At 41.9% G+C, this 26604-nt stretch overlaps 1 protein-coding gene across 1 annotated transcript in view; it reads left to right on the forward strand.

The window, feature by feature from the left end:
- The first annotated feature begins 3241 nt into the window (after positions 1–3241).
- CAT (catalase) overlaps positions 3242–26604 on the forward strand; it is a 35968-nt gene continuing 12605 nt past the window's right edge. Inside the window, exons 1-8 of the mRNA XM_043909065.1 lie at positions 3242–3399; positions 16541–16712; positions 17917–18027; positions 19088–19218; positions 19672–19776; positions 20360–20485; positions 24744–24935; positions 25399–25551. Coding sequence (XP_043765000.1) covers positions 3334–3399; positions 16541–16712; positions 17917–18027; positions 19088–19218; positions 19672–19776; positions 20360–20485; positions 24744–24935; positions 25399–25551 — 1056 coding nt within the window. The 5' untranslated portion in view covers positions 3242–3333. The remainder of the gene's footprint in view (positions 3400–16540; positions 16713–17916; positions 18028–19087; positions 19219–19671; positions 19777–20359; positions 20486–24743; positions 24936–25398; positions 25552–26604) is intronic.

Here is a 26604-nt window from a genome sequence, read left to right on the forward strand (position 1 = left end):
ATCCAGTAGTTAGGACTCCACATTTTCACTGCCGCAGCCTGGGTTCAATCCCTGGTCAGGGAACTAAGATCCTGAAAGCCATGCAGCATGGCCAAAAAAACAAACAAACAAAAAAGAATCTTCGCTTAGTGGAGTGAGGAGAACAGGTAAGGCAGTGATGGGAGATAAAACCGAGTGACAACAAAGTGCTGGAGTTTGATAGGGGAGGTGAGAAGAGAGAGTCAGATGTTGGCAAGAGGCTGAGCATGGGTTTCTGTGCATTAGAAAGAGGAATCAAAGCCTCAGTGATGCTCGCCAGACAGAGGAAAGACTACAGAAATACTTGGTATCAGAGTCAGACATAACTCTGCCACTCTCTAGCTTGCGAAACTTTATGAACAATAACTAACTACACACGGAAGAGACTGCAAGTCAATTGTATTCCACTAAACTCAAGTAAATAATCCCCAACTCAATGTCTCCTTAGCAGAATGTCAAAAATAACCACAGTCACTCTAATGACACTTGATAAGAAAGGTAATATGGTGAAAGGGAATTCGGATTTGAAAGGATGATGGTTATATCAATTGTGGTTAAATATCTCACTCATTTTATGAAGACTCATAAAAGTGCACATAAGCACTTTGTGAGGACTCCTCCCAAAACTTTGGAAGGAACATGTGTAGGTGAGGATTTCTAAAATTAAGCTTCATTAACTTTGTGGTAAATCTAACTTTGGAGCTAATGTAACGAGTAACTTAGTCCCTCTTTCTGCCTAAGCTCTGATTTCATGCCAGACCACCACTGGCTGAACTCAATAAGAAGGCAGGGTATCGTGGGGCCAAGCAGATGATAAAAATCAAGATTCCTGGAGTACAGATTAGAATCAAGAAGGATGGAGAGTAAATCTGGAGTAACAAACAAACAAACAAACAAACAAACAAAATGCCTGTTTTTCAAGAGAAGCAGATAAGCAAAGTGATGACCTGGAGAGAGATTGCATTTGATCCAATTCCCAGGGAAAACGAGAAAGAATCAAAAGTCCTACCACTTTAAGACACTGTGTAGGTTTGATCCCTGGTTGGGGAACTAAGGGCATGTGGTGCAGCCAAAAGAGAAATAGGAAGAAAAGTCCTGCCACTAAGCAGCGGAGGCCCAGCAAACAAAGGGCCTTTAGCATAAGGGGACACATAAATCAGCAGGCACAGGAGATGAGCTTACATAGACCCACTGGAGGAATCGTGTACATCATTCCATAAATCATGGACATAAATACTTGAAAGTTCTCTATGGGCACTGTGTTTTCTTTTCTTCCTTCAGTTCAGTTCAGTCGCTCAGTCGTGTCCGACTCTTTGCGACCCCATGAATCTCAGCACGCCAGGCCTCCCTGTCCATCCTTAGGGTCTTTTAATAGATTCAATGATCATAACATGACTTGGCAAAAAATTTTTGGTAGCCCTCCCTAGCTCCTTCTACTTAATTTAAGCTTGAAAGATTTACTCTCATGCAAATAATGTTATAGACAGTGGTTAGATTTCCAGTTCTAACCACAAAAATCCTTTTTTTCATACAAATTGACTGAACTAGACTCCCAAGAGTATGCAAACACTTCCAAGACCAAGCTCAAGCATAAAAAGTGATATGAACCAGAAGTAAAAGAAAAGAAAGGCAGCCTATCTGGAATAAGGCAACTCCTGACCACAAGAGGAGGGAAACGACTAGGGGAAGGGAAGACCCGAAGAACAAATGTGATGACCTATGAGTGGGAGGTTCACACAGCAGAAGAAAAGATCTATAACGTGGCCTCAGGATGAGAAGTTGTAGGAGTACAGATCTCTGTTGAGGTCTAGGAGGACCATTTTCCCCCAGCTTTAATACGCCAAGTCTCAGACTTTGTAGACAATCTCTCTAGCTGGGTACAAACAAGTCTCTTTTCACACTTTATCCAATTTAAATGTCTTGACAAGAGTAAAACGCCAATTGAAGATATTTTCATGGAATAAGCCATTTTTGCACTGTTGAACTCTTGAGAAATTTTCCTCTGGAATATCACAAAATATATTGTTATTTCACTTATTAAAATGCATTGCTCAAACACCTCAAAAATTAGTCACATTGACTTACGGAAGACATTTTATAAACTCTAAGGCAGCATTTCTGTTAATAAACAGTGGGTGTGGACATCTTATTTAACTTAGTTAATTATTCTACATCAGGAGTAAGCCAACCTTTTCATGCTTGTTTATACTCTGTCATGGTGGTGAGACTTCACTGACCTTTATATTCTTTTTGTTGTGAAGATTAAGTGGTATAGTTTGGCAACCATCAGCAGTGTCCTGCACATAGCAGACATTCAAAAAAGGGGAACTTCTAAACCAAAAAGGGAATCTAAAGGACTATTAAGATTTAGAACTTGCAAATATTTCGCTTTTCTGTGTTTTTTATTTTTATTTTTAAAAACTTTTTATTTTATATAGGAGTATAGCCAACCAACAATGTTGTGATAGTTTAAGGTGGACAGCAAAGAGTTTCAGCCATACACACACACCTATCCATTCTCCCCCAGATTACCGGCCCATCTAGGCTGCCACATAACATTGAGCAGAGTTCCCTGGGCTATACAGCAGATCCTTGTTGGTTAACCATTTTTAAATGTATTCATGTCATTGTATAGCAGTGTATACATGTCATCGCTACTCTTTGACAAAAGAAAAAATTATGCGACATTTGAGAATGTGATCACTGGTCATACTTAAATGTAGAATCAGTGTTTGCATTTATTCCAAATTCCACCAATCCTTTCAGTTGTAAACAAAATTATTAACATTAGAGCATGACAAAACTTCATTTTGCACAGAGGAACTCAACCCTGGATTTCTTTCTCTTTTTTTAAGGGCTGAGAGCACGTCAAGAGTTCAAAGCCCCACCCAGCAGGGCCTAAGCGTTCCCTCAAAAAAACTGGCAGGCCACCAACCGCCACCTCCCAGGACACCCTGAAGGATACTGATAAGCTGAGGAGACAGTCACATCGGGGTACGCGGGGTCCAACCCTAAATTAGTTAATCTGGGGTTTGCGGGTCGGAGCTGCGGAGGTGCCGAGGAGCCGCTCTTTTTCCTATCTCTCCCCAGCCTCTCCTCTCCCGGAGTCCCTGCCCCTCAGCCCCGCCCCTATTTGGCTTCCAATCCCATTCCGCCTGGAGCTCAAGCGGCCAATCAGGTGGCGGTTCTGCCGAGGGGGCGGGACGAGGGGGGCGGAGCTGAGTGGCGGAGTCTGAAGTCGCCTATTTCAGCTGCCGCGCTGGAGCCGCGTGAGCCGAGCCCACTTGCAAAGTTCTGCAGCGCCACTCAGACACCATGGCGGACAACCGGGATCCAGCCAGCGACCAGATGAAACACTGGAAGGAGGAGAGGGCCGCGCAGGTACACCCTGCGCTTTCTGAGCCGGCCCTGCGGTCCGCGTAGGGAGCTGGGTGTCCTCGAGTAACGGCCCCTGCTGCCCCAGCGCGGAGGTTCCGGGGAGGGAGGGCTGTACCACCGATCGCGGGGGGCTAGGGGTGTGCGTGCGCTTCCTTTCGGTCTGGTTAGACTGTTACATTCGCGGGCGGGAGGGGAGAGGGTTCTGGGCCCGGGGGCAGCGGTCCTGCAGGGTTTGTGGTAGGCTGCAGGTCGTGGGTGGTTGGCTTACATTTTTGCATCTTTGCCAGCTGGGACAGAGGTCGCAGTTTGAGGCAGCAGTGAAGGCTTATGGGGAAAGAGGCAGAGAGCTGCAGCTGCAAGAAGGGAAGTGACGGGGGAAGTGGGAGCAGGCTCTAGCTTTGCCCTCGCTCAGACAATAACTACCAGCATTCGTATTTGGGGTGGAGGGTGTCTTGGGGGCAGGGGACGTGTTTTATCATCTCCATGTCCCCAGAACTGAACATAAAGCATTGTTTGTGTGTTAGTTGCTCAGTCGTGTCCGACTCTCTGTAACCCCATGAACTATAGCCCACCAGACTGCTCTGTCCATGGACTTATCCAGGCAAGAATGCTGGAGTTGGTTGCCATTCCCTTATCCAGGGGATCTTCCGGACTCAGGGGTGGAACCCAGGTCTCCCGTGTTGCAGGCAGATTCTTTACCATCTGGGCCTCCAGGGAAGCACACATACAGCATTAAACAGCTAAATAAAAAGATTTGTACACCCATGATTTCTTTTGCACTTAAAAACATTGTCTAGCATTTTAGAGCTAGAAGTGACCTTAGTGAATAATTAATACATTTATTTACACCTATACTTTGAGTGCCAGCGCGTGCTAGGCACAGCACTGGGGCAAGTGGAACAAATTCCAGTGAGGCTGAAAGCTCAAAGTCAAGTTTGGGCGTCAAGACAGGTAAATAGATGGTTACCTTCCAACGTGGCCAGAGCACTAATACAGGTTATCTGCTGAGTGTAAGGGGAGTGACTGACCCTGTTGGCAGGCTTCTCAAAGCAGGTGACATCTGAACGAGAACTTTACAGCTGAGTAGGAATTCAGCCCAGGAGTGGTTGGCCAGTCATTCCTGGCCTGTACCCCTAAGATGCAGAGCATTAAAGGGCATTTCTGAGCAGGTTGGGTGGGATGGGAGCAGTTCTGTTTTGAGTCTTCTTTTGTCAAATTGACCTAGAGAGCCTTCGGGACTTGCCCAGTTCCCATGGCGGCTGGTTAATGGCAGAGAGAGGACTAGAGTCATGCTTTCCTTATCTTATCTAGTGCTTTTTCTTCTTTTTAAAATTTATTTTTAACTGGAGGCTAATTGCTTTACGATATTGTGTTGGTTTCTACCATACATCAACATGAATCAGCCATAGGCAAACATATGTCCCTCCCCTCCTGAGCCTCCCTCCCACCTCTTGCCACCCGTCTAGGTAGTGACAGAGTACTCGGTTACTGCTCTTCCTTAAAACCGGGTTAGTGTTCATGAGCTAGTATTAATGCTGAGTGCTCATGGATTGCTTTGTAGTTCCCTGTTTGTGAGAAGGCTGCCATTCTCTTTAGAGGGCCTGGAAAATCTCTTTTCTCATTTTGTTCCTTATTATGTGCTCCTAGGGTATTTGGCTTTTCTTGAGTTCTCAGTCAAAATGAACCAGAGAGACTTAGCATCTTATCAGTCAAGGACAAGTGGCTAGTCAGTGGCAGAGTCAAGATTAGAACCCTGCCTCCTGGAGCCAGGACTGTCTGTATACCCAGTGGTTGCCGCATCTTGGTTCACATGGAGGCTTTCATGAATACTTAGTGAATTGGAAAAAATATGGGCAAATGAGTTTCTCATAAAACAAAATTCATTCTTTTGAAAGGACTCCCTTGAGACTAGCTTGCCTCATCACTGTTTGGGAGAATGAGTAGCTGTTGTTAAATCATTAAGATCTTGCTGGTGACTTGCCCTACATGGTCACCCATGTGAGAAACAGCTGGCCTGCAAAGCACATCTATAATCTGGCGACTCCTGGTTGAAATACTTCTATCTCCTCTGCCCATGCATCTCAGTGCACTGTTTACACTGACCTGATTGGCGGTCACATTGGTGTCTTGTTTTTCCTTACTTGAGCTGCTCTGAGTGAAAACTGCTTATTTTTATGAGGAGACTGCCCACTTCCCAAAGGAATTTTGCATCTGTCACATACTCTTTGTAATTTTCCAATGCTTTCTTTGGAAAATTTTCAAACATTCAGAAAAGTGAGAAAAATTGTGTCGTATATGCCTATATACCCACCACATTTTAAAAAATTTCTTTTAACATGTAATTCCATATCTGTCTGTCCCTTCATACATCCCTTGACCTATGTTTTGGAGGGGCACTTCAGAGTATGTTGTAGCCATCAATAGACTTGATGCAAATTACCAGAGTTCATTATTTATGTTTTTAAGGCAAAATTTATATACAAAAATATCCCAATATGAAGTGCACCAGTCTGTGCTTCTTTAATAAATATAAACACCTGCAAATCCGGTTCTTTTATCAAGATGTAGAAGATTCTCATCACCCTGGAATGTTCCCTCATGCTGTTTCCCATCTTTCCCTGCTTCTCCTGCAGTCCTGCTCCAGGCAACCACTGATGATTTTGCTTTTTAACCATTGATTTAGGTACTTTTTGTGTAATGCTGCTTTCATTCAGCAAATATGTTTTAAGATTAAAAAAATGTTTTAGGATTCATTCCTGTCATTGCATGTATTGCTGAGTAGTAGTAATACTAGTGCTACTAGTAGTAGTCCGTTGTCAGATTAGAGCACCGTGTGCTTATCCTGTTGTTGGGCACCTAGGCTATTCCCAGTGTGTGGCTGTTATGAATTAAGTTTCTATGAAGAGTCTTATACAAGTCTTTTTGTGCACATATGCTTTTATTTCTCTTAAAACATGCCTGTGAAAAGAATTGCCAAGTAAGTAATAAGGTAAGTGAATGTCTTCTGAGAAATTCCTAAGTCGTCTTCTGATGTGGTTTACCATTTTACACTTCTATCAACAGTGTTTGAGAGTTACATTGGTCCACATCCTGCCATCCTTTGGGATTGTCGTTCTTTTAAGTTTAGCCTTTCTGGTGAATAAGAAGTGATATTTGCATTGCCCTGATGACCAGTGATGCATCTTTTCATGTGCATATTTGACCATTGGTATACAGTATTTCTTCCTTGGTGGCTCAGATGCTAAAGAATCTGCCCACAATGCAGGAGATCTGGGTTCGATCCCTGGGTCAGGAAGATCCCCTGGAGGAGGAAAGGACAACCCACTCCAGTATTCTTGCCTGGAGAATTCATGGACAGAAGAGTCTAGCAGGCTACAGTCCACGGGATCGGAAAGAGTCAGACATGACTGACTAATACACACACATGTATTTCTTTAATAGATTTGTTCAAATCTTTTGTCCTTTAAAACATTGGATTGTTTGTTTTACTATCCTTGATTCATAGCCCATGTTTTAAGTACAGTCACGCATGGGCTATGTGCTGTAATAATACATCCCAAAGTGTATAATGGCATAAACATATTAGAAGTTTATTTCTCTCTCACATGATCAGCCAAAATGGATTGAGGTTGAAGGAGGAGGTGGTGAGTCCTCGGCGGCCCACAGTTACCCAAGGCTGCAGGCTGAAGGAGGCTTCTTCTGTGTCAACACATGGTTTCTTAATGTTGCCCTCCACATCACTGTCTAGTCACAGACGATTAAGAACATGGAGGAGAGTATGTGGGAGGTTTAGACGCCAGGCTGGAAGTGGTGTATGTCACTTCTACCTGCTCTCCTTTGTCTAGAACCCTGTCACATGGCTGCACCCGCTGTGAGCGAGGCTGGATGACAGTCTCCCTCTGCACCCAGGTCGCCAACCCTTCTACATTGTGTCCAAACATACTTTCCATGTGGTGACAATCTCTCTAGCCATTTTCTTCTGATGTGGTGATGGGCAAACAGGCATAATCTCTTTTAAAAGGGTATGTTGGACTTTTAAAATATTCTTTCTGTTAGAAATTTATGACAGTAAAGTGTAGTATTTATTTTTTTCAAATCTTCACTTGCTTGGCAAGTGATTTTTTAAAAAATAAGTGGGCAGGTCTGCATCAGTATCTTGCCTTCCACCACCCACTTCGTTTATATTTATTCTGGACTGTGAGCGCTTTAAGTTATGGAACTGCTGCTGGAGGGCACCCTGCAGTCTCCTCCCTCAAAAACCGGATGCTGAATGTCGTGCTGGGCGTCTCCTCCTTTGGAACCCAGGTCAGCCAGCATGAAGACAATTTATGGGGCGTCTCTCCTTGTGGGCATGTTTCGTTGCTGACAAGTGAATTGAGACCTTTGTGAAATTTAATAAGCAATGACAAATCAAATACATTCATAGGTATGACTTCAATCTTCTTAAAAATCTTTATTTTTCTTTCGCTCAAAGTAGGTTTAGGGGAGGGAGGTGATTCTCCAGGTATTCCCAGTCCCTCTCAATGGAACTTGATGGAAACTTTGTTTATTGCTTAGAATGCCATTGGTTCTTCCTGTGGGAAACTTAAGGTAATTAGTAGCCTCTGATCCCTTAAAACTGGAGAATTTGAGCATTTCGAGCCTTACCTTTTTAAACAGTTCCTTATTACTTAGAAGAGAAGTTGGGTTTTAGACCATCCATTCCTGTCAATGAGTCATAAGACAGAACCTTTGAGGGTTTATGTATTTTTTTAGGGTAAACTTGGTAATAGCTGCAATGATGTAACATTGCCAACATTCAGGGGGCTGGAGAAGAGGTGACTGAATAACTTCTTGTGCACATGTGTTTTCATTTCTTGTGGAAACCACCTTTTTTGTTCATTTTCTTTCTAGCACTGTGACTGCTGTAGTTTCTACTGCTAAGAGTAAAGGAATCTTTTACTTAGTGGATCAGTCATCCTTCATTTTTTGAGCCTTTCTCTCCTCTTACTCCCTACTCTTTTTTTTTTTAATTAAAGGGTTAGAGCAATTCTTAGTGCTGTCAGACTTATTTAGTAAAGTCATTTTCAAGACAGAGAAAAACCTCTTTTTCAGTAGCTCTTCCGTGTATTTTCAAGGCTTTATTCTCAGTAGGATTATTCTAATTGTTTGCTGATTATTGAAAACCAGTAGCAGTGTATTTTGACCATATCTGGAAACATAGACAACTCACCAAGAAGAAAAGAAAAAAATGTGAGGAGCTACTGGGACATGTTTCCTCTTGTACAAAATAATACAAAAGAACCTTGCTTGAAAAGTAAACATTTCCCATTAGGGTGAGGGAGGAGGTGTGTTCAGTCAGTCTGTGCTTAACGGTCCAACCATGTGACCTTGAAGTCTGACATTTATCTTCCTTCTAAAAGGCAATTTATTTTTTTTTTTCCTGGAATAAAAACTGTCCACTAGAATCTAAAAATAAATGTTACAGATGAACTTATTTACAAAACAGTAATAGACTCACAGACATAGAAAGCAAATTTATGGTTAACAAAGGGGAAAGTAGTGGGGGAGGGATAAATAGGGAGTTTGGGATTACATATACACACTACTGTAAATAAAACAGGTAACCAACAAGAACCTACCGTACAGCATAAGGGAACTATACACAGTTTCATGTAATAATGATTAATGGAAAGGAATCTAAAATATCTATCTGGATCACTTCGCTATATACCTGAAACTAACACAACACTGTAAATCAGCTGTTTCAATAAATTTTGTTTTTTTTAAAAAAACAGCTGATAGAGCTCATCCAGACCTACTTAAAAAAAAAGTGATTACTGATAAAGTTGGATTAATATCTACAAAAAAGAACAAAAGAACTACCCACTTGTTGTCTTCCCTGGGATCCTTGGAATCATTTTTTAATTTTCTTCAGGCATTTGCTCCCTCTGCCTTCCCAGGGTTCACTTTGACACCAACGGCCTTGTTTATGAAAGTCGCTTAGTCTTGTCTGACTTCTTGCGAGTCCATGGTCTGTCTATAGAATTCTCCAGGCAAGAATACTGGAGTGGGCTGCCATTCCCTTCTCCAGGGGATCTTCCTAACCCAAGGATCGAACCCAGGTCTCCTGAATTGCAGGTAGATTCTTTACCATCTGAGCTACCAGGGAAGGGCAATTCTTTGCTTGCCTGTGAGATCTTATTGTTCCTTGCCCAGTGCATTGTTCTCAGCCTAAGGCCGTATTCCATAGCAGTTAGCACAGTGTTGAGATGCCTATTGTCACTCTCGCTGACACTTTAGTATACTTTGTTTAGTACCAGCAGGGCCCATTTGGTTCTTAATGAAGAATACATTTTGATTTTTTCTTAGATGTATTGAATTTCATTTTTTCCCAGTATAATTCAATTTTTTATTGAATGGCACTTCTAGAGGTGGCTGGTATAGAATAACTTAGACAATGAGTAAAGTAGGACAAGAACTCATTCTTGCCTCTTACACTTAGAATGACCAACAGTTCTTGACTTATACTGAGGCACCTGGTGGCTTAATCATGGTGAAGTCAGCGTACAAGATGAAGTATATCCTGGTGATGAAGTCACCACTTGGAGCCCAGAAAGCATAGTTTTTAGTCTTTAAGGCAGTCAGAAACGTTTCCCAGTGTTGTGAGTTCACTGATTTTTGTGCTAGAGAACCCCCTCAGTGTGATGTGGTATTGAGGTGAGTCACTCTCTAATGCTTCTGATGTTTTAAGACAAAAAAAAAAGCACATCCTATTGAATTCAGAATTTAGGAGTAAATGACCTGCATGGAAGTTAGGATTCTCCATGTTTTCCAGTGACAATAAGCCCTCTCTGGGCAGGAGCCTGTGGCTCAGTAAAAAATCTGCCTGCAATGCAGGAGACATGGGTTTGATTTGTGGGTTGGGAAGATCCCCTGGAGAAGGGAATGGCAGCCCACTCCAGTGTTCTTGGAAAATCCCATGAACAGCCTGATGGGCTGCCGTCTGCAGGGTTGCAAGAGTCGGAGACAACTTAGTGACTAAAGCACCAACAGGAAGAAGCCAGCGTTAATCAGCTGGTCAGTTGTATATTTTCAGTACAGTACTGAGCTTGCCTGTTTGTCTTGACCGAATGTGTTGATGTAGGAGTATTTAACACAGAGCCTGCCCAGGGTACCACTCATGTGTGATGCAGCCCTCTATTTCTGTCCCTTGTTTCAGCTTCTCCCTTGTTTCTTTTCTACAACATTGCTCTTTGATTCTTCATGAAAAAACAGAAAAACAAAAAACAACCCACACTTTATATTGTGGAAAATTTCAAACCAGAGCTGAACAGGAAAGATGGTATAATGAAGCTCCAAGCTTTTGTCTGTCAGCTTCAATAATGAATTTTGGTCCCACCGACTCTCCCCGCTAACGAGCTCCCCTACAGAACAGGAGTTCATGTGAGTTGCCACGACTTGCTGGGGGAGTTAGGCATGTCTTGTGTGGCTCCACTGGGAGTGGACTCTTGGAAACTTCTGCTGGTTTCCTCTGACTTAAGGAGCCTTTTCTCCTTGCTTATTTTGTTTCGTATCTAAATGCCGTAATAAATTATGGCCTGAGGATAGCTAGAAGCTAAGTTCTGTGAGTTCTAGAGAATCACCACCCAGGGGAGGTCTTGAGGATCCCTGACATTGTCCATCTCTCTTTTTTTAAAACACTTTGTTCAAATCTAGATGCAAATAAGGTTCACACATGGCCTTGATTGGTATGTCTCTTAAGTCCATCTGTCTCTTCCTTAGGGTGGTTTTAAAAATGAAGTTTACAGTGGTTTCGTGAATCAGTGAGGGGTCAAGCTTTACAATCAAACAGGGTTCAACTTGAGGCTTGACCGCTGGGCAGGTTACCTCACCTCCCTCCCCTTTGGTTTCCCATATTGAAAATGGGATAACAGTTCTCCTTACCTTGCAGTATTGCTGTGAGAATTAATTTATGTAAAACGTGTGTGAACTAACACATGTCCATTACCCAGCCTGTAGGGTATGTGCAGGAGATATGACCTGTGCTGTTCTGAGAGGCGCTGTAGTTTGTGCTTTAGATTTGGGTGCTTGAGCCAGTCTGCTTGGGTTCAAACTCTGCTTCTGCCCCACTTTAGGTGGGTAACTTTGAGCCGGTTATATAACTTCTCCATGCCTCAGTTTCCTCTGCTATATAGTGGAGATTATCACAGTCCTTACCTTGGAGAGGTGGACTAAATGTGATAACCTGAGTAGAGTGTAGAACAGTGCCCGCAGAGCAAGCTGATATTTGTTGTTCTGAAGCTTGAGTGTGTCTAGTAAGGCCTTTCACACCTAAACAGAGAGAGGCAAGAATCAGTGGGATGACAGGAGATGCGGGCATCATCTTCATTATAAGCTGAGGCTTAAGTGGAGAATGTGGCTTAGGAGTTTTGGCAAAGAGGGCCTGCTGAGACTGCTCCCCTGATTTGAATTTATTTACACCCTGTGTTAAGGCAACTCTTGAGACTACCAGAGGGTAGATGATGCATGTGGCCACTGGCTTCCAAAGGGAAGAGCTTGGGGCCCTGTGTAGGCCTGGGTCCCTTTCCCAAACTGTCCCACAAGGGGAAGTCTCCCCATTTCTGTGCATCAGGGCAGGAGGCCTGGAACACCACCCCACTGTCACCCCAACTCCCCCCACCAGGAAACATGAGGACCAAGGCAGTCTTTGGTTTTTTGAACGGGGTGCATCGTAGGCAGTGATTTGCTAGAAAATGCTAGGTATATTCTGTACTGATCTCTGAGAATATAAAGCTGACATTATGACTCTATTGGGATTGAAAGCTGGGGACAGTTTGTATGACCCCTCTTTTTCATTTTATTTTTCTTCTTTTTCATTTAAAAAAAAAAGAAGGCTACGATAGTTAGCGAGTTCTTGGAAATTTTGTGAGCAGAGGGCGCTTACCAGGGGCAACTATGTTGACAAAATATTTCACCAGAGAAAGCCATCTTGACCCCTCCCAGGAAAATTTCTTCATCCTGTCTTAGTTTGAGCCAAAAAATACAAACAGCAAAGCCAAAGTGGAATTTCACTTTAATCTTGAGCCTCTCTCTCTAATCATGGTGCTGGCCTTTAAACCAGGCCGAAGTACTTCTTGCCGATTGCTGCAGCAGTTTTTATGACAAGATTCTTTAATGGTTTCTCATCAGAATTTGAAGTTACAGGACTTCCCTGGTGGTCCAGTGGTTAGGAATCCACCTGCCAAGACAGGGGATGTGGCTTCCATCCCTCATCTGGGAAGATTCTATATGCAACGAGGCAGATAAGCCTGTGTGTCACCACTCCTGAAGTCTGAATGCCTAGAGACCTTTCTCTGCACCTAGAGAAGCCTACGTACCACAACTAGAGAGTAGCCCCCACTTGCCACAGCTAGAGAAAGGCCCTGTACAACAGTGAAAACCCAGCATCATCTAAAATAAAAATAAATAAAAAATTAATAAGAAAAGAATTTGAAGCTATAAGTTCAGATATTTCCCTTTTGTCTTTTGGAGGGAAGGTGCAGGGAGACGCGTAGGCCCTTGTTACCTCCTCCTCCTTTTTAGAAATAATCTTTCTTGGCCATTCCATAGCGGTCCATAGTTTAATTCATTCCCTTGTTGAATCCTCAGCCTTGGTTGTGCACTTGTGGCAGGGCTCTAGATGCAGAAAGAGTATACCGTCTCGAGAGGAAAAACCATGAAGCACTAAGGCGATGAGATTATTGGTTCTGTGGGGCACAGGAGGATGCCCTTGGCCCAGCTTGTGAGGTGCCATGGGTGGGGCAGGAAGAGTGGTCCAGGAGAAGCATGTACAATTGTCATGAAGAATTGGCAGCCAGAAAGATGTTAAACACATCAACAGGTACTGATGCTGCTTTCCCAGAGTGGGAGCTCTTAGAATTATCTAGCAACAGAAGAGCTCTTCTGTCCTTAAAAAAATTCTAGTTCTAAAGTGATCTTGCACTGAGTTAAACAAAACAGGCCCTTCCCTGGCAGTCCAGTGGTTAAGACTCCTCGCTTCTGATGCAGGGGGCACAGGTTCAGTCCCTGTTGGGGAACTGAGATGCCACATGTCACGAGGAGTGGCCAAAAACTTAAAAAAAAAAAAACCCTATAACGAGGAAGTCGGCAGACATATCTTTGCCCTTCCATACGTTCACGTGTGGTGCCACACAGGTATCTGCGTAAAGTTAAATAATCTGAGCATGTGGCATCGACCACTAAACAGGTAATGACATTCGTCTCACTGGTTGTTGGGAGGCTTGAATGAAGATAGCTAGAAAAAAAAAAACCTTGCATGTGGCAAAGTGCTCGAGCAGTGGTATTTACAAAGGGAAATGAGAAACTAGGTATAGTTCCATCAGCTGTACTGACTCTGTGTGTTTGTCCTTTCTGCTTAGCTTTGGACCAGCGATAACCACCCTCCATCATATCCCTAGAGAAAGCCCAGAACTTGCGTCACAGGATGTTGTTTCTTTTGTTTGATGCTTGTGACAAACAGGGGCACAGGCTACAGGGTGTGGTTATATTATGGTTTCACTGGCACTCACTGTCCTCAGGAGCCCTCTGTCTACCCTCTTCCGAGTGGGCAGACCTCTACCCTTGTGTGTGCAGGTCACAGGGAGACATCCTGCCAGGCTTTGTGGTCTGTGGGGACCGGGAGGACAGGGACCATGGCTGGTGAATGAGTGACTTGAAATGAGTCACCTGAGGGGCCCTTGTGCTAAATCCACTCCCCTACTGCTCCGCCCCTACCATCCAGCCTGCAGAGGGGTCCGCCTTGGGACTGTTGAACTTCTGATGTGACCCTGTGCGCTGTGGCTGCTTTTTATGTCCTTGACCGACAGGCAAGCTCCCGCTTATTTTTCCCTCCTGCCTTGTCTTTCCCGGCCTCTGGCTGAAGTCTGCTGACCCGTTGCTCTCATCACCACTGCCAGACAGTTGCTGCCTCTGCCATTTGTAGGCTTTTCATTTTTCGTCTCTTTTTCCTTTACCACTCCCCTCCCCTGTCATCACCTCTGCCTTTCTCAGCACATGTGGGGAATGGCTTCATCTGACCGTACTCATCTAAACAGGTACCATCTCCCAGGTCTTGCTTTTCTGGGACATTTTTGTCATTGCCTGTAGCCCAGGAGGGCTGGTTTTCACTGCTTTCTACTTTAAGTTCAGTTCAGTTCAGTTCAGTCGTTCAGTCATGTCCGACTCTTTGCAGCCCCCCACGGATTGCAGCATGCCAGGCTTCCCTGTCCATCACCAACTCCAGGAGCTTGCTCAAACTCATGGCCATCGGGTCGGTGATGCCATCCAACCATCTCATCCTCTGTCCTCCCCTTCTCCTCCTGCCTTCAATCTTTCCTAGCATCAGGTTCAAAATTATTCTAAATGTTTGAGGATGCTGGAAGTTTGATTTAAACAAAAATCAAAACAAATTATATCTATTCTGGGGTTAATTGCAGTGCTCACTGCATGGAACTGGCTTTTTTTCAGAAATGACTTTTAAAATTTTGCTTTTGATGGTCCACTTCCCAGCTTCACCTTCACTTTATTTAGTAAAGCTTCATTGCATTAACTCTGTTAATTCTCACCATCTCAGTGAATATACTGTGTCCTTCGTTTCATCTAGTGAACACTCTGTCTTTGTTTAAATTCAGCATCTCTTTTTTGATTGCCCTCAACACTGCCTGAAGTCAGGGGCCTTTTCCTCCCTGATCTTTGACCATGGCCTCCATTCTATCTTGCTGACTGTTGACGCTTTTCCTGCCACACTTGTTTTAAAGACAAATTGCCTATCCATTGGCTTGGAAAGGTGTTAAAAGAGAGGACAGTTGATCTATTAGACCAGGGAATTAGAAGAGATGCTGAATGCTAGTGAATGAAACCCAGGTTTCATTTCTCGGGGGGCTGGATGTCATGGAGGAGATTCCTACATTGGGTGGGCAGGAGGCCCAGTGATGGCAGCGTTCCAGCATTGCCACACTCAGATTCCATGATTCGCTGTCACAAGGCGAGACCATCTCGTTCTTTAGTCCTTCAACTCGCGCATCCCCTCATCCTGCTGGCTCTGCTTGTGCCTCCTCTGGGCGTAGTTTTTATTCTTGACTTATCACCCTGACCTGGTCCTGAGGAGGAGTCTTGTGATGTGGTCTCGTTAGTTTCTCAGCAGCAGCGCCTTCCTATTAGGGATGCAAAGATGGAAATGACCCTCTGACCTGTTTACCGTTCCTTTCACCGAGCTTGATGTCCTTCCTCTCACATACTCTTCTCCTTTTCTCCTTTGTGGGAAGTCCCCCCGCCGCCCGACGCCAGCCCACCTCCTCTGCCATTTCTTTTTTTTTTTTTTTCTGTAGATGAAAAATCGACTAACTTGCTAGTAGCCAGGGGAGGGCTGGGGAAGGTCGTGGGAGAGGCAGTTGGCTGCTGTCAAAAGCAGCATGTGACCACGGAGCAAGATGAAGCTGCCCGGGATCACGTGAGGCTTAAAAACGCTGCTCCCATCCTAGAGAAGGGACAGCTGAAGGGCTCCTGATGTAACAGAAATGGGAAAATTGGGTGGATCTAATTTTTAATTACAGTAAAACAACCTATCTCATCTTATAGACATTTGGCGTCTTTAGAAAATTAATACTGTAATCCATCTTACCAGTAACTTTATTTTTGGTGACTGTTTTGGAATTGAGAAGAGATGCTGCGGATGGCTGGTACAGACTGCTTGAGAGAAATGAGCACACTGTACAGGGTGGATCCATAGCTTCCCCGGGGACCATCTCTCGTTATGAGTTTGGACATTTGGTGTTAAACGCATGTGACATATAATCCCTTTTAGGGGGATCTCTGCCTGGGGTTTCCTGTGTGGAGCCTGGTGGCTATACCTAGAACAGAGGGGGAGCAAGTTGGTGAGTAATCTAGACATCGTCCTGCTCCTGAGAGCAGATCTCTTAGCATTTCTTAGGATTTCTGCGACTCAGTTACAATGGCATATGGCATTGGCATATTTTGTAAGATTTCAGTACTTTTCACACAGGAAATTTAAAAAGAGTTTGAGTAGAAGATGTAAAGATGCAAAATGATATGCCCTCTGACAGTGGAAACGGAGGGTATGATGGTATTGACCCTCTTGCACTCTTTTCCTCTCCTGTTCACTTAGAAACCTGATGTCCTGACCACTGGAGCCGGTAATCCAGTAGGAGACAAACTCAATATTCTTACGGTAGGGCCCCGAGGGCCCCTTCTTGTTCAGGATGTGGTTTTCACTGATGAAATGGCTCACTTTGACCGGGAGAGAATTCCTGAGAGAGTTGTGCACGCCAAAGGAGCAGGTGAGACCTGTGTTCATTTGCTGTGAAAGGACTGTTTCATAACACCTGGGTTAAAAATTACTTCTCAAAGGGTCAGAGTTCCTTTAAGAGAAGTGCCAAATTTCCATTCCTTGGAGAAAGGCAAAAATGTCCATCAATAGAGGAGTCAGTAATTAAATGACGGTTATTTCCCTGGATTGTACCTTCCATGTAAAATACTTAATTTGGCTGAAAACAAAAGTAATCTTCCTTTTAGTCCTTTATGCAATTTAGTAAAGAATGAAAAATATGGAAATACAGACATAGACATACTGTAATTATAACTGGATTAAGATGGTGCACTTAACTGGATAAATACTGGAATTAACTGCAAAGTCAATGACAGTTGTGTAAGTGTGCTGGGTTTGTAGTGATTTTTCCATTTTGTCCAAGGCTTCTGTAAAACTTTTATCTTGCTTTTATTACAGAAACAAAAGATGTAGATGATATTTAAAAGAAAGCTAAAAACTCACAAGGAGGGACTTCCCTGGCAGTCCAGTAGTTAGGACTCCAAGCTTCCAATGCAGGAGGTCTGGGTTCCATCCCTGGCTGGGGAGCCAAGATCTCACATGGCACATGGCATAGCCAATAAATAAATAAATTACTTAAATATTGTGAATCTTAAAAAAAAAAAACAACTCAATAGGAAAAACAAAGTTTGATAGAAAAGAAGAAGTTTTGCTGGACTCCCCTTTAGGACTTCTCAATTTCTTTATTTCCTCTTCTATCTTCTCCAGCTTTTTTTGTGGGGCTGTTCCTTCATGACTTTGATATACTGTTCGGTTTGTTGTTTGGCTGTGTGGCGAGCTTCCTAAGTGCGTAGCCTTTCCGTGTGTTTTCTCCTCCTCTCTTCTCTGTTCTTTCTCTCCTAGGTCCTACTTGTACCTGAAGGGCCTCTCATCTCAGACCCTGTGTTCTTCTGGCAACCCTGACTAGTTCCTTCTGGCTCCACTCCACTCCTCTTTGGCTCCGGCTCTGTAGCTCTCAGCTTAGCCCTGAGTGATGTAGGGCTTTGCATTTTGCTCTCATCATTTTATGTTTGGTGATCTCCCCTTCTCCCATCATTGGAAGCTCCCAGAAAGCCAGGGCTAAATCAACGGCTTCTCTTGTCACCCAGATACCTATTGAGGGCCTGGCAACCTGAGTGATAGTCTTGTGATGCCGATTTCTGTGGCTTTCTCCTTAGGGGCTTTTGGCTACTTTGAGGTCACACATGACATTACCAGATACTCCAAGGCGAAGGTGTTTGAGCATGTGGGAAAGAGGACGCCCATTGCAGTTCGCTTCTCCACTGTTGGTAAGTTGGTCTGTTTGCATTACTGGTGTTGCTTGACTCAACCCTGTATTTTATCTGAGGCATTTATAGCTTAGTTTCCAGAAAAAACTTACTAGACAATAGGAAACAAGCACTTCTCCAAAGTATAGCAACATTTTAGAGTAGAAAAAATATTTTAAGACATGTAGAAAACTACTTATAATTCTGTTTGTTGAGAGGTCTTAGGAAATCACACTTATGCAGAGCTCACGCCTGCAACTCTGTGACATTTGGAAAGAGTTTTTCCTATGAGTGGTTGCCTCAAACAGAACATGAAGTGGTAGTCTTACTCAATAGCCATGAGAACAACTTCCCTTTATTGAGGGTTAACTCTGTGCCGTCCATGGTTAGTGTTATAATACTAGATATTAGTACTGATACTGCTTATAATCTCTAGATGTATTAATGCTTTGCATGGTGGGGTTATTTCTGTTTCTGAGAGAGTGATTTTTCTCATGTTACAGAGCTAGTCAGAAGTGAGAGCTATCAAATTGCATCTCAGCATACCACAATGCCTGAGTAATTCTGCCCCTGCATGAGTCTGTGTTTGTGCATTTTTATAATACTGTGAAATGCAAAAGGAAATGAAATTAAGGATAAAAATTTTTGTCTTGACTCATTTTCTTAATATTAACCTCATAATTTTGACAACTCGCTTATTCTCTTTGTTCACTGCCTTAATCTTCATAATTATTCTCTTCCCTTATTTTACTTCAATTTTTAATTACCTGTTTGAACAAAGCTATCTTCTGTTATTTTAATTTAAATTTTAATTACCTGTTTGAACAAAGTTATCTTATTAAATGGATAATCTTTTCAGCTATTATTATATATACTTTCTTATTTCTCCCAGCTAATTTCTTTGTTTACTTTTTCAGTCTAAATTAGCTGGTGGGTAGTAGAAATAATAACCCAGGCACTTAAATGCCTAATGTACTTCTAGAAGTTGGGGAGGATAGATCCCAGTGTTTTTATGACTTGAGGCTTCCTGGTTGCAGAGTACTGTAGTGGAGGCTTGATTTTCCCCATTTGAATCTTCTAGCTGGAGAATCGGGCTCAGCTGACACAGTGCGTGACCCTCGTGGCTTTGCAGTGAAATTTTACACAGAAGATGGTAATTGGGATCTTGTTGGAAATAACACCCCTATTTTCTTCATCAGGGATGCCCTATTGGTAGGTGATGAATTATTTCACACGCTGCAGATATTTGTTGATTTAAATTGATTTCAAATACTCCATATAGATTGGCATTTGAGGGAAAGCAGAAAGAAGGGAACATGGATTGGGGTTGGCTGGATTGCCTTTTACATTTTTTTCTGTTTTTAGTATCTTTTTTTATAAGGTCAGATTACAACAATTATCATTAGTCTTAGTTGGGCATTTTGGGGTTCACTGACTTGATGGGAATGATCCAGTTTTCCTTACAGCACTTGGAAAATGAATAAAAAGAGGCAGTCTGCTCAAAAACGTGTAGAGAGTAAATTTCATTTTAGGGTTTTGCAGCTTAAAATTTTAAAATTGTATTGTTCAAAATGATAATCTGTAAACCTAACAATAGGCAATGTATGACACTATAATTCCTGTAAGCTTAATTTTTGGATTTTTTTCCTCTCTTTTTCCATTTAGTTTCCGTCCTTTATCCACAGCCAGAAGAGAAACCCTCAAACACACCTGAAGGATCCGGACATGGTCTGGGACTTCTGGAGCCTGCGTCCTGAGTCTCTGCATCAGGTGGGAAGGCCTCTTTTTTTCACTATGTCGCCGGATAAGGAACTGTTAATTTTGCCTCATATAGTTTTCTCCAGTTTTGGATATTTTATTGGAATTGATTTTTGACTTTCTTTTGGGGAGCCTTCCTCAGATTTCTTGGTCCTTGAAGAGTTTTATAATGATGATTTTATTCATCTTTCCCCATTCATGGACCTTACATGATACTAGAACCATTATCAATTGATATTTAACAGTATTAAGGATTAATGTTTCTTGTAGGAAGTCAAGCTCTTTATATTAGGGAAATGAGGGGAAAGTAGTACCCAACAAATTTTCTGTTAAATTAGAATGTGAACAAGTCAGGCTAGTTTTCAGATTTGTTTTAGCTTTTCTGTATAGAATTTTGAGTCAGGACATTAGTGACTTATGTTTAATCTTTCTGCTTTAAAATTCTTCTGTTTGATATTTTTTTCAAATGGCAACCCTTCCTGTGAGCTGGTATGTTCCATGTCATTAAGAGATCTTTCTGGAAACTTAGGACTGTCTTAAAATTATGTTTTGATTTAAACTGAACAATTTGACCCTTGATTTTTCTATTCCTTAGGTTTCCTTCCTGTTCAGTGATCGAGGGATTCCAGATGGACACAGGCACATGAATGGATATGGATCGCATACTTTCAAGCTGGTTAATGCAAATGGAGAGGCAGTTTATTGCAAATTCCATTATAAGGTACAGGTCACCTTTGGCGAAGAGGGTGGAAGGCTCCTACCACCCACATCTCCTTACTTCTCCTGAGGATTGGGCAAGGATCAAGGCCTGGCCTTCTCCACCTTCCCCTTACCTCTACCCCTAAGAATGACAAGTATCGATCTAGTTGATTAGGACTGTGATTATCTTATTGGCCACTGCCTGAGTAAACACTCAGGCTGCCCAGTTAGAACAAAGTAGTCTCTCTCTGGTCTCTTCATGTGGCGGAGGGTCAGAGCAGACAGAGGCTATCAATAGTCAGGCTTTTTCTTTTCGGACCCTGGGAGCTCTGCCATAAATATATGGGCAAGTGCTCATTTTGTGCTGGCTGTCTATAGTTTAACATTTCTGGTGCTGGCAGGCGCATACTGATATATATATTTTTTCCCCTGGAGAAGGAAGATCTAAGGTTTTAGATCAAAGATAAAGAGATAATAGAGGCCTCCAAGCTAGGTAGAAGGAAATTCCTCCCTGGTTTAGCCTAGAGTTCTTTGTTGGAGTTTAGAGTCAGGTGTTAGTAAATAGTCAAGTGTTACGTTTTTGCTTTACCTTTGCTAGCCCTGAGTACATTGTTCTGAGTACAGATACTTTTGGGGTCCAGGAGGGCTTTAAGACAGAATTGGGACATTCTTGTTTGTAATAGCAGTCTCTTTCTAATTTTCAACATCTGATGCTGTTCTTTCCAAAAATATTTCTCCTCACTTTTAAATTCATCCATCTATTTTTGTTAAAGGATTTATTGTGAACACCACACATAAAAAAATCAGTTACAAATTTCAGGGAACAAAAATTGTTTTTTTCTTTCATACATGAGATTTTTATTGGTTGTTTTGAGGATTAGTACACAGACATTTCAGTTTGTACACAATTGTAACATATGTACCAAAAATCTAAAAAAATCATGTAGTTGTGATTCTTTTCTAAATGTTTCATTGATTTTCTGGCTTAAAATTTGGAGGCAAATTTTCCTTAACGGGATGTCAAGTACCAATATCTTCAAATGTTAATATGCTGTTATATCATAAGTCCCACTAATTCACAATTTAATGTCATATACTACATACTTGAATTTTCAGTCATTCACGTTAACAAAGTTACTGGGAAAACTGGACTTCCACAACCAAAGATGTTATAGGGTGCATAAGATTCTGACAAGGAGAGCCAAGATCAAGGAGTGGTTTGCTTTATTTAGGGAACAGTTCTACCAGAAACAACATAGGAGAGGTAATTTAAGGTGTTCAAGACATTAAGTGCACAACTAACTCCAAAGTGCTATATAGTATGCTTTGCATTATAGGATAGAAAAGCTATCCCCATTTATGGAGTTGGTAAGCTGACACCCAAGACAATCAAGGCCTCCCGTATTCAATACCCCACTATTTTCTGGTCGTACCAAAAAATAACCAACCAGCAAATGATCTTATTTTTTTTTTTTAAAAAGCATTTACACTTAAAAAAATTGGATGAGGTGGGATACTTTCCTCTTTTTTTTTTTTTAAATATCTATTTACTTCTTTGGCCGTGCTGGGTCTTTGTTGTGGCGCATGGGCCCACTAGTTGTGGCAGATGGACTTAGTTGCCCCACAGCATGTGGGATCTTAGTTCCCCGATCAAGAATTGAACCCACGTCCCCTGCATTGTGAGGTGAATTCTTAAATACTGGACCACCAGGGAAGTCCCAAGATTCCCTCTTTCTTAAAACTATTTCTAAAGCTACTAAAAAACTTGCATTTACCAAATAGTTGATTAAAAAAAATCCCTCTGGATTGTACAAGAAGGGAGACAGGGACCACTGATGGGACTGGATGTGTGATATTAATCAGACTTGGCTTCTCTCTCTCCTGCTGCATCAGGGGCTGGGCTCTCCTCATTTTTTAGTGTCTCCGTTTTCTGCAGGTAAATCATCTTTAGTTTCTTGGTTAGCCACTTTGTCCTGTTTTCCCTTTGCTCCTCCCCGTTAGCCTTTTGTTGGCACGTTTTTGTCTGAAGATTTATCCTTTTCTGCTGCCTTTTGGGGCTTCATTTCCACTTTTGCAGGAGCAGGGTTAGCTGACAGCCTTGCAGATCTCCTCTTGGGCTTCTCATTCTCCCCACCGCTCCCCGACTTCTGAGCTGACCTTCCTCATGGCAGCAGTGGGAGCTGGGGAGGTGTGCTGCGCCCCCTGGCTGCTGCTGCTCCTCCAGCCCAAAATTTCTGTTTTTTTTTTCATTTGCTTTCATACAATCAGATCATATCAGTTACTTTGGGGGAATATTTTGAGAATCTTTTAATTGAGGTATTTCACGGGTTCTCATAGTATGACTTTGGTGTTGGTTAGAATAAGTAATATTGCCAGAGAACTCTAGGAGGTTATTTTAAAAACCTCTGGTTGCTTAAGAACTTGTTTCCAAATACTGCTGCTAAAATAAGCAGAGACAAAAGTGGACTCATGACATATATAGGCTCCCACTTAATGATATCCCAAGGACCTATTTTCTTCTGTCCTATTTAACCATTATCTGAACAGCTTAGGTGGGTGTATCGAACAGGAAAACTGTCATCCCTGTTTATATTTATGACTTGGATCTATAATCTTTGGCAAGGAACAGTTACAGGAAACGGTTAACCCATTGGCTTGTAATTGCCAAAAGAAGAAGCGTAGTGTCACTTAGAGCAAGACTAAGTGATTGTATCTGGGACAACTAGTGTGGTCGTGGCTTTGCAGTTAGAACAATCTGAACTCCCATCTTCTTTCTTCTAGATAATTGTCTCTTGGCACATTATTAAAGGTTCTTTGAGCTCCAGTTTAGTCATGGTGAAACTGGGTAATAGTGCCAGCTGTCTGTGGCCCTGGAAAGATTGGGTTGCTTACGGGTCTGTTCAGCCAAGGGCTCTGAGGTAGCATGGGATCTAATAGATTCATCAGTTTGGATTATTCTGACCTAAGGTCATGCTTTTCTAAACCCAGGGGATTCAGTTAAAATCAGAAAGGTATTGCAATAATATTGTACAATTTAGTGTATTAGCTGGGTGATCTGCAGATGGTGACTTCCATTTTCTAATTCTGAAGATATAACAGGCTGAAAAAAATCTTGCCACCGGCTAGAGAGAGCTGGGATTTCCGTGGTAGACATTGGCCAGCCTTCTAGAGGTGACTTTTGCAAAGGAAATATTTACGTGGTATCTGACTTGTTGGGAGATCTTTCAAAATAAGATAGCAGTGGGAACTCTATTGAAGAGCAGGATGGGATGATAATAGGAGCTCTGGTGAAAGTGACTTAATGTCTTTGGGTCTTAATGGTTTGTTTGAAAGTCAGAATATTAATACTATTGAGTTGACCAAAAAGTTCAGTTGGGTTCATCTTATGGAAAGACTTGAATAAACTTTATGGCCAACCCAGTACTTTTGGTTTCTCATAGTTGGTGAACTGCTTTGAGTGGCTATACTGAATTTCTTTTCAGCTCTATAAACTGTGATTCTATGATTTCTTTAAAAAAAGTTAAAAAAGGAAGAGAGTTGGACTAGAGGGATACTAGCTGAGCACAATCTCAGTAGTTGATTTGAGATATTATAAGACAGGGAATTTAAAAAATTACTTCATGCAAAAAAAGGAGGAAAGTCCTTTAATTTTATTAACCATTTGCTTACTTTTAAAATATATTTTGATTTTTTTTTCTCTGATCTGAAATAGCATGAGTATAAACATTCAAATAGTAGCCACTCTGGAAAACAGTTTTGAAATTCCTTGAGAAATTAAACATAGAATTACCATATGACCCAACAACTCCATTTATGATATGTACTCAGAGAAATCCACCGACTTGAACACTTTAAAATGGTTAAAATGATAAATTATATGTTATGTATACTTTATAGCAAAAATTGTTTTGGCTTGTCTGAAGACAGTAATGTAGCATTTTCTATATGAGCGAAACATTGAAAGTGAACCATATGTCAGCAATTTAAAAAATTCAAAAAAAAATTCAAATAATGTGGAATACATAAAGGGAAAGAAAGACTAATTTTAAATATAAAATGTGTAGACAGATTCCCTGAACATTGAAAAGAATCAGGATAAGCAAATAGAATTTCTTATTGATAAATTCATACTTGTGTCAGATTTGAAGAGGGGAGTTACTGTTTCAAGGAAAATCCAGTCTTTGAATAGTGTCACTCATAATCCCTCAATGAATTACTGATTGAAGTTTGATAACTTTGCCAGTAAGTTTCAGTTTGAGCTTCTTTGTTTTCTCCTGTAGACTGACCAGGGCATCAAAAACCTTTCTGTTGAAGATGCAGCAAGACTTGCCCACGAAGATCCTGACTATGGCCTCCGCGATCTTTTCAATGCCATTGCCACAGGCAACTACCCATCCTGGACTTTATACATCCAGGTCATGACATTTAGGGAGGCAGAAAATTTTCCATTTAATCCATTTGATCTTACCAAGGTGAGTCAGTTAACAACTAAATTGTTTTCTTTTTAAAGTGTCTTCACACCTAATTTAAAAAATTTGTAGTCAAGCATTTATAAATTGTGTACAAAACAGTTGATGTCACCTAAGAGTTTCCTAGCCTGTGAATGAGGGCTCACCAGCATCTCCCTTCCAGTTACTGTTTGATAACTTTATTGAGTTCATCTGGGTGGCCTGATACATTGTTATTAGCAGGGATCAAATTTTGATGAGGTGATGTACTTTTGCCCAGGGAAAATGTCAATATTTACTCCTGTTTACTGTTGCAAAAGAATCAACCAATGCACTTACCTTAAGTTCTTACCATTTTATTAGATTCACAATGTTATTTTCACTTAATATCATTTGCTTCGTTGTATTTGAAAGCTGATATTTTTATGAGTACTTTAATTTCCTTCTGTTGGTTGTCTGGTAATTGTGAATATGACATTATTTTTAGGTTTGGCCTCACGGCGACTACCCTCTTATCCCAGTTGGTAAACTGGTCTTAAACCGGAACCCAGTTAATTACTTTGCTGAGGTTGAACAGTTGGCTTTTGACCCAAGCAACATGCCGCCCGGCATCGAGCCCAGCCCTGACAAAATGCTTCAGGTAAACCTAGTTGATCAAGAGGTTCTGAGGCAGGACTGTGTGTACATGCCTGTGTGCCCTTGCACGGGTGTGTGTTAATACACACACACACACAGAGTGTAATTTGGCCTGATCTTTATATGAAGAATTAACTAGGACATCACTTAAACCTTGGTCTGGGTCTTTAGTTCCTGTGGGACTGAATGAAACATCCTTAAATGAGTGTTAACAGGATAAAACAAATTTCATAGTGAGTCCCTCAATATGGTAACTTTGATATTTAGGCTCTTAATTTAAAAGAGGTTGTAGTAGAAATACCTTAGGTATTTGTGGGATATTCTTTTTCAGTCTGTAATCAAGGATGGGGACTACCATTAATTGGTATTTCTCATGTAAAGAGAAGATGATGGCATGTGTTAAAAGAGACCCAGAGGTGATTTTTACAAGCTCAGTTTATGTTCCCATTGATTAAAGGCAGTGGGTTTTCCTGTTTGTTTTGGTAATGTTCCTGCTGCTGCTGCTGCTAAGTCGCTTCAGTTGTGTCCGACTCTGTGCGACCCCATAGACAGAAGCCCACCAGGCTTCCCCATCCCTGGGATTCTCCAGGCAAGAACACTGGAGTGGTTTGCCATTTCCTTCTCCACCGCATGAAAGGAAAAGTGAAAGTGAAGTCACTCAGTCGTGTCTGACTCTTAGCGACCCCATGGACTGCAGCCCACCAGGCTCCTCCATCCATGGGATTTTTCAGGCGAGAGTACTGGAGTGGGTTGCTGTTGCCTTCTCTGGTAATGTTCCTAGGCTTTCAGTATTTTTTCACCTCTTTCCAGTATGTTTTTTCAAGAGTACAAAGAGTGAAAAATTCTTATCTGGATCAGAAATTAATGGGGAAATAACTGGCTTAATAATTATTGAGTAAGTCAATCTTTTGTGTTTTTCGACTATGATCATGGTACAAAGGTTAAAGTTTTTACCCTAGATCAGACCACAGTGACTTGACAGCTATTTCTTATGTAAGCATCCAATTCCAATTCAGGTGTCACTGTCCATGGAGGTGAATTAAGTTTCCTTTGTTTT

The sequence above is a fragment of the Cervus elaphus genome, chromosome 1, assembly GCF_910594005.1.
Source record: "Cervus elaphus chromosome 1, mCerEla1.1, whole genome shotgun sequence".
In the NCBI taxonomy this organism is placed as follows: domain Eukaryota; kingdom Metazoa; phylum Chordata; class Mammalia; order Artiodactyla; family Cervidae; genus Cervus; species Cervus elaphus.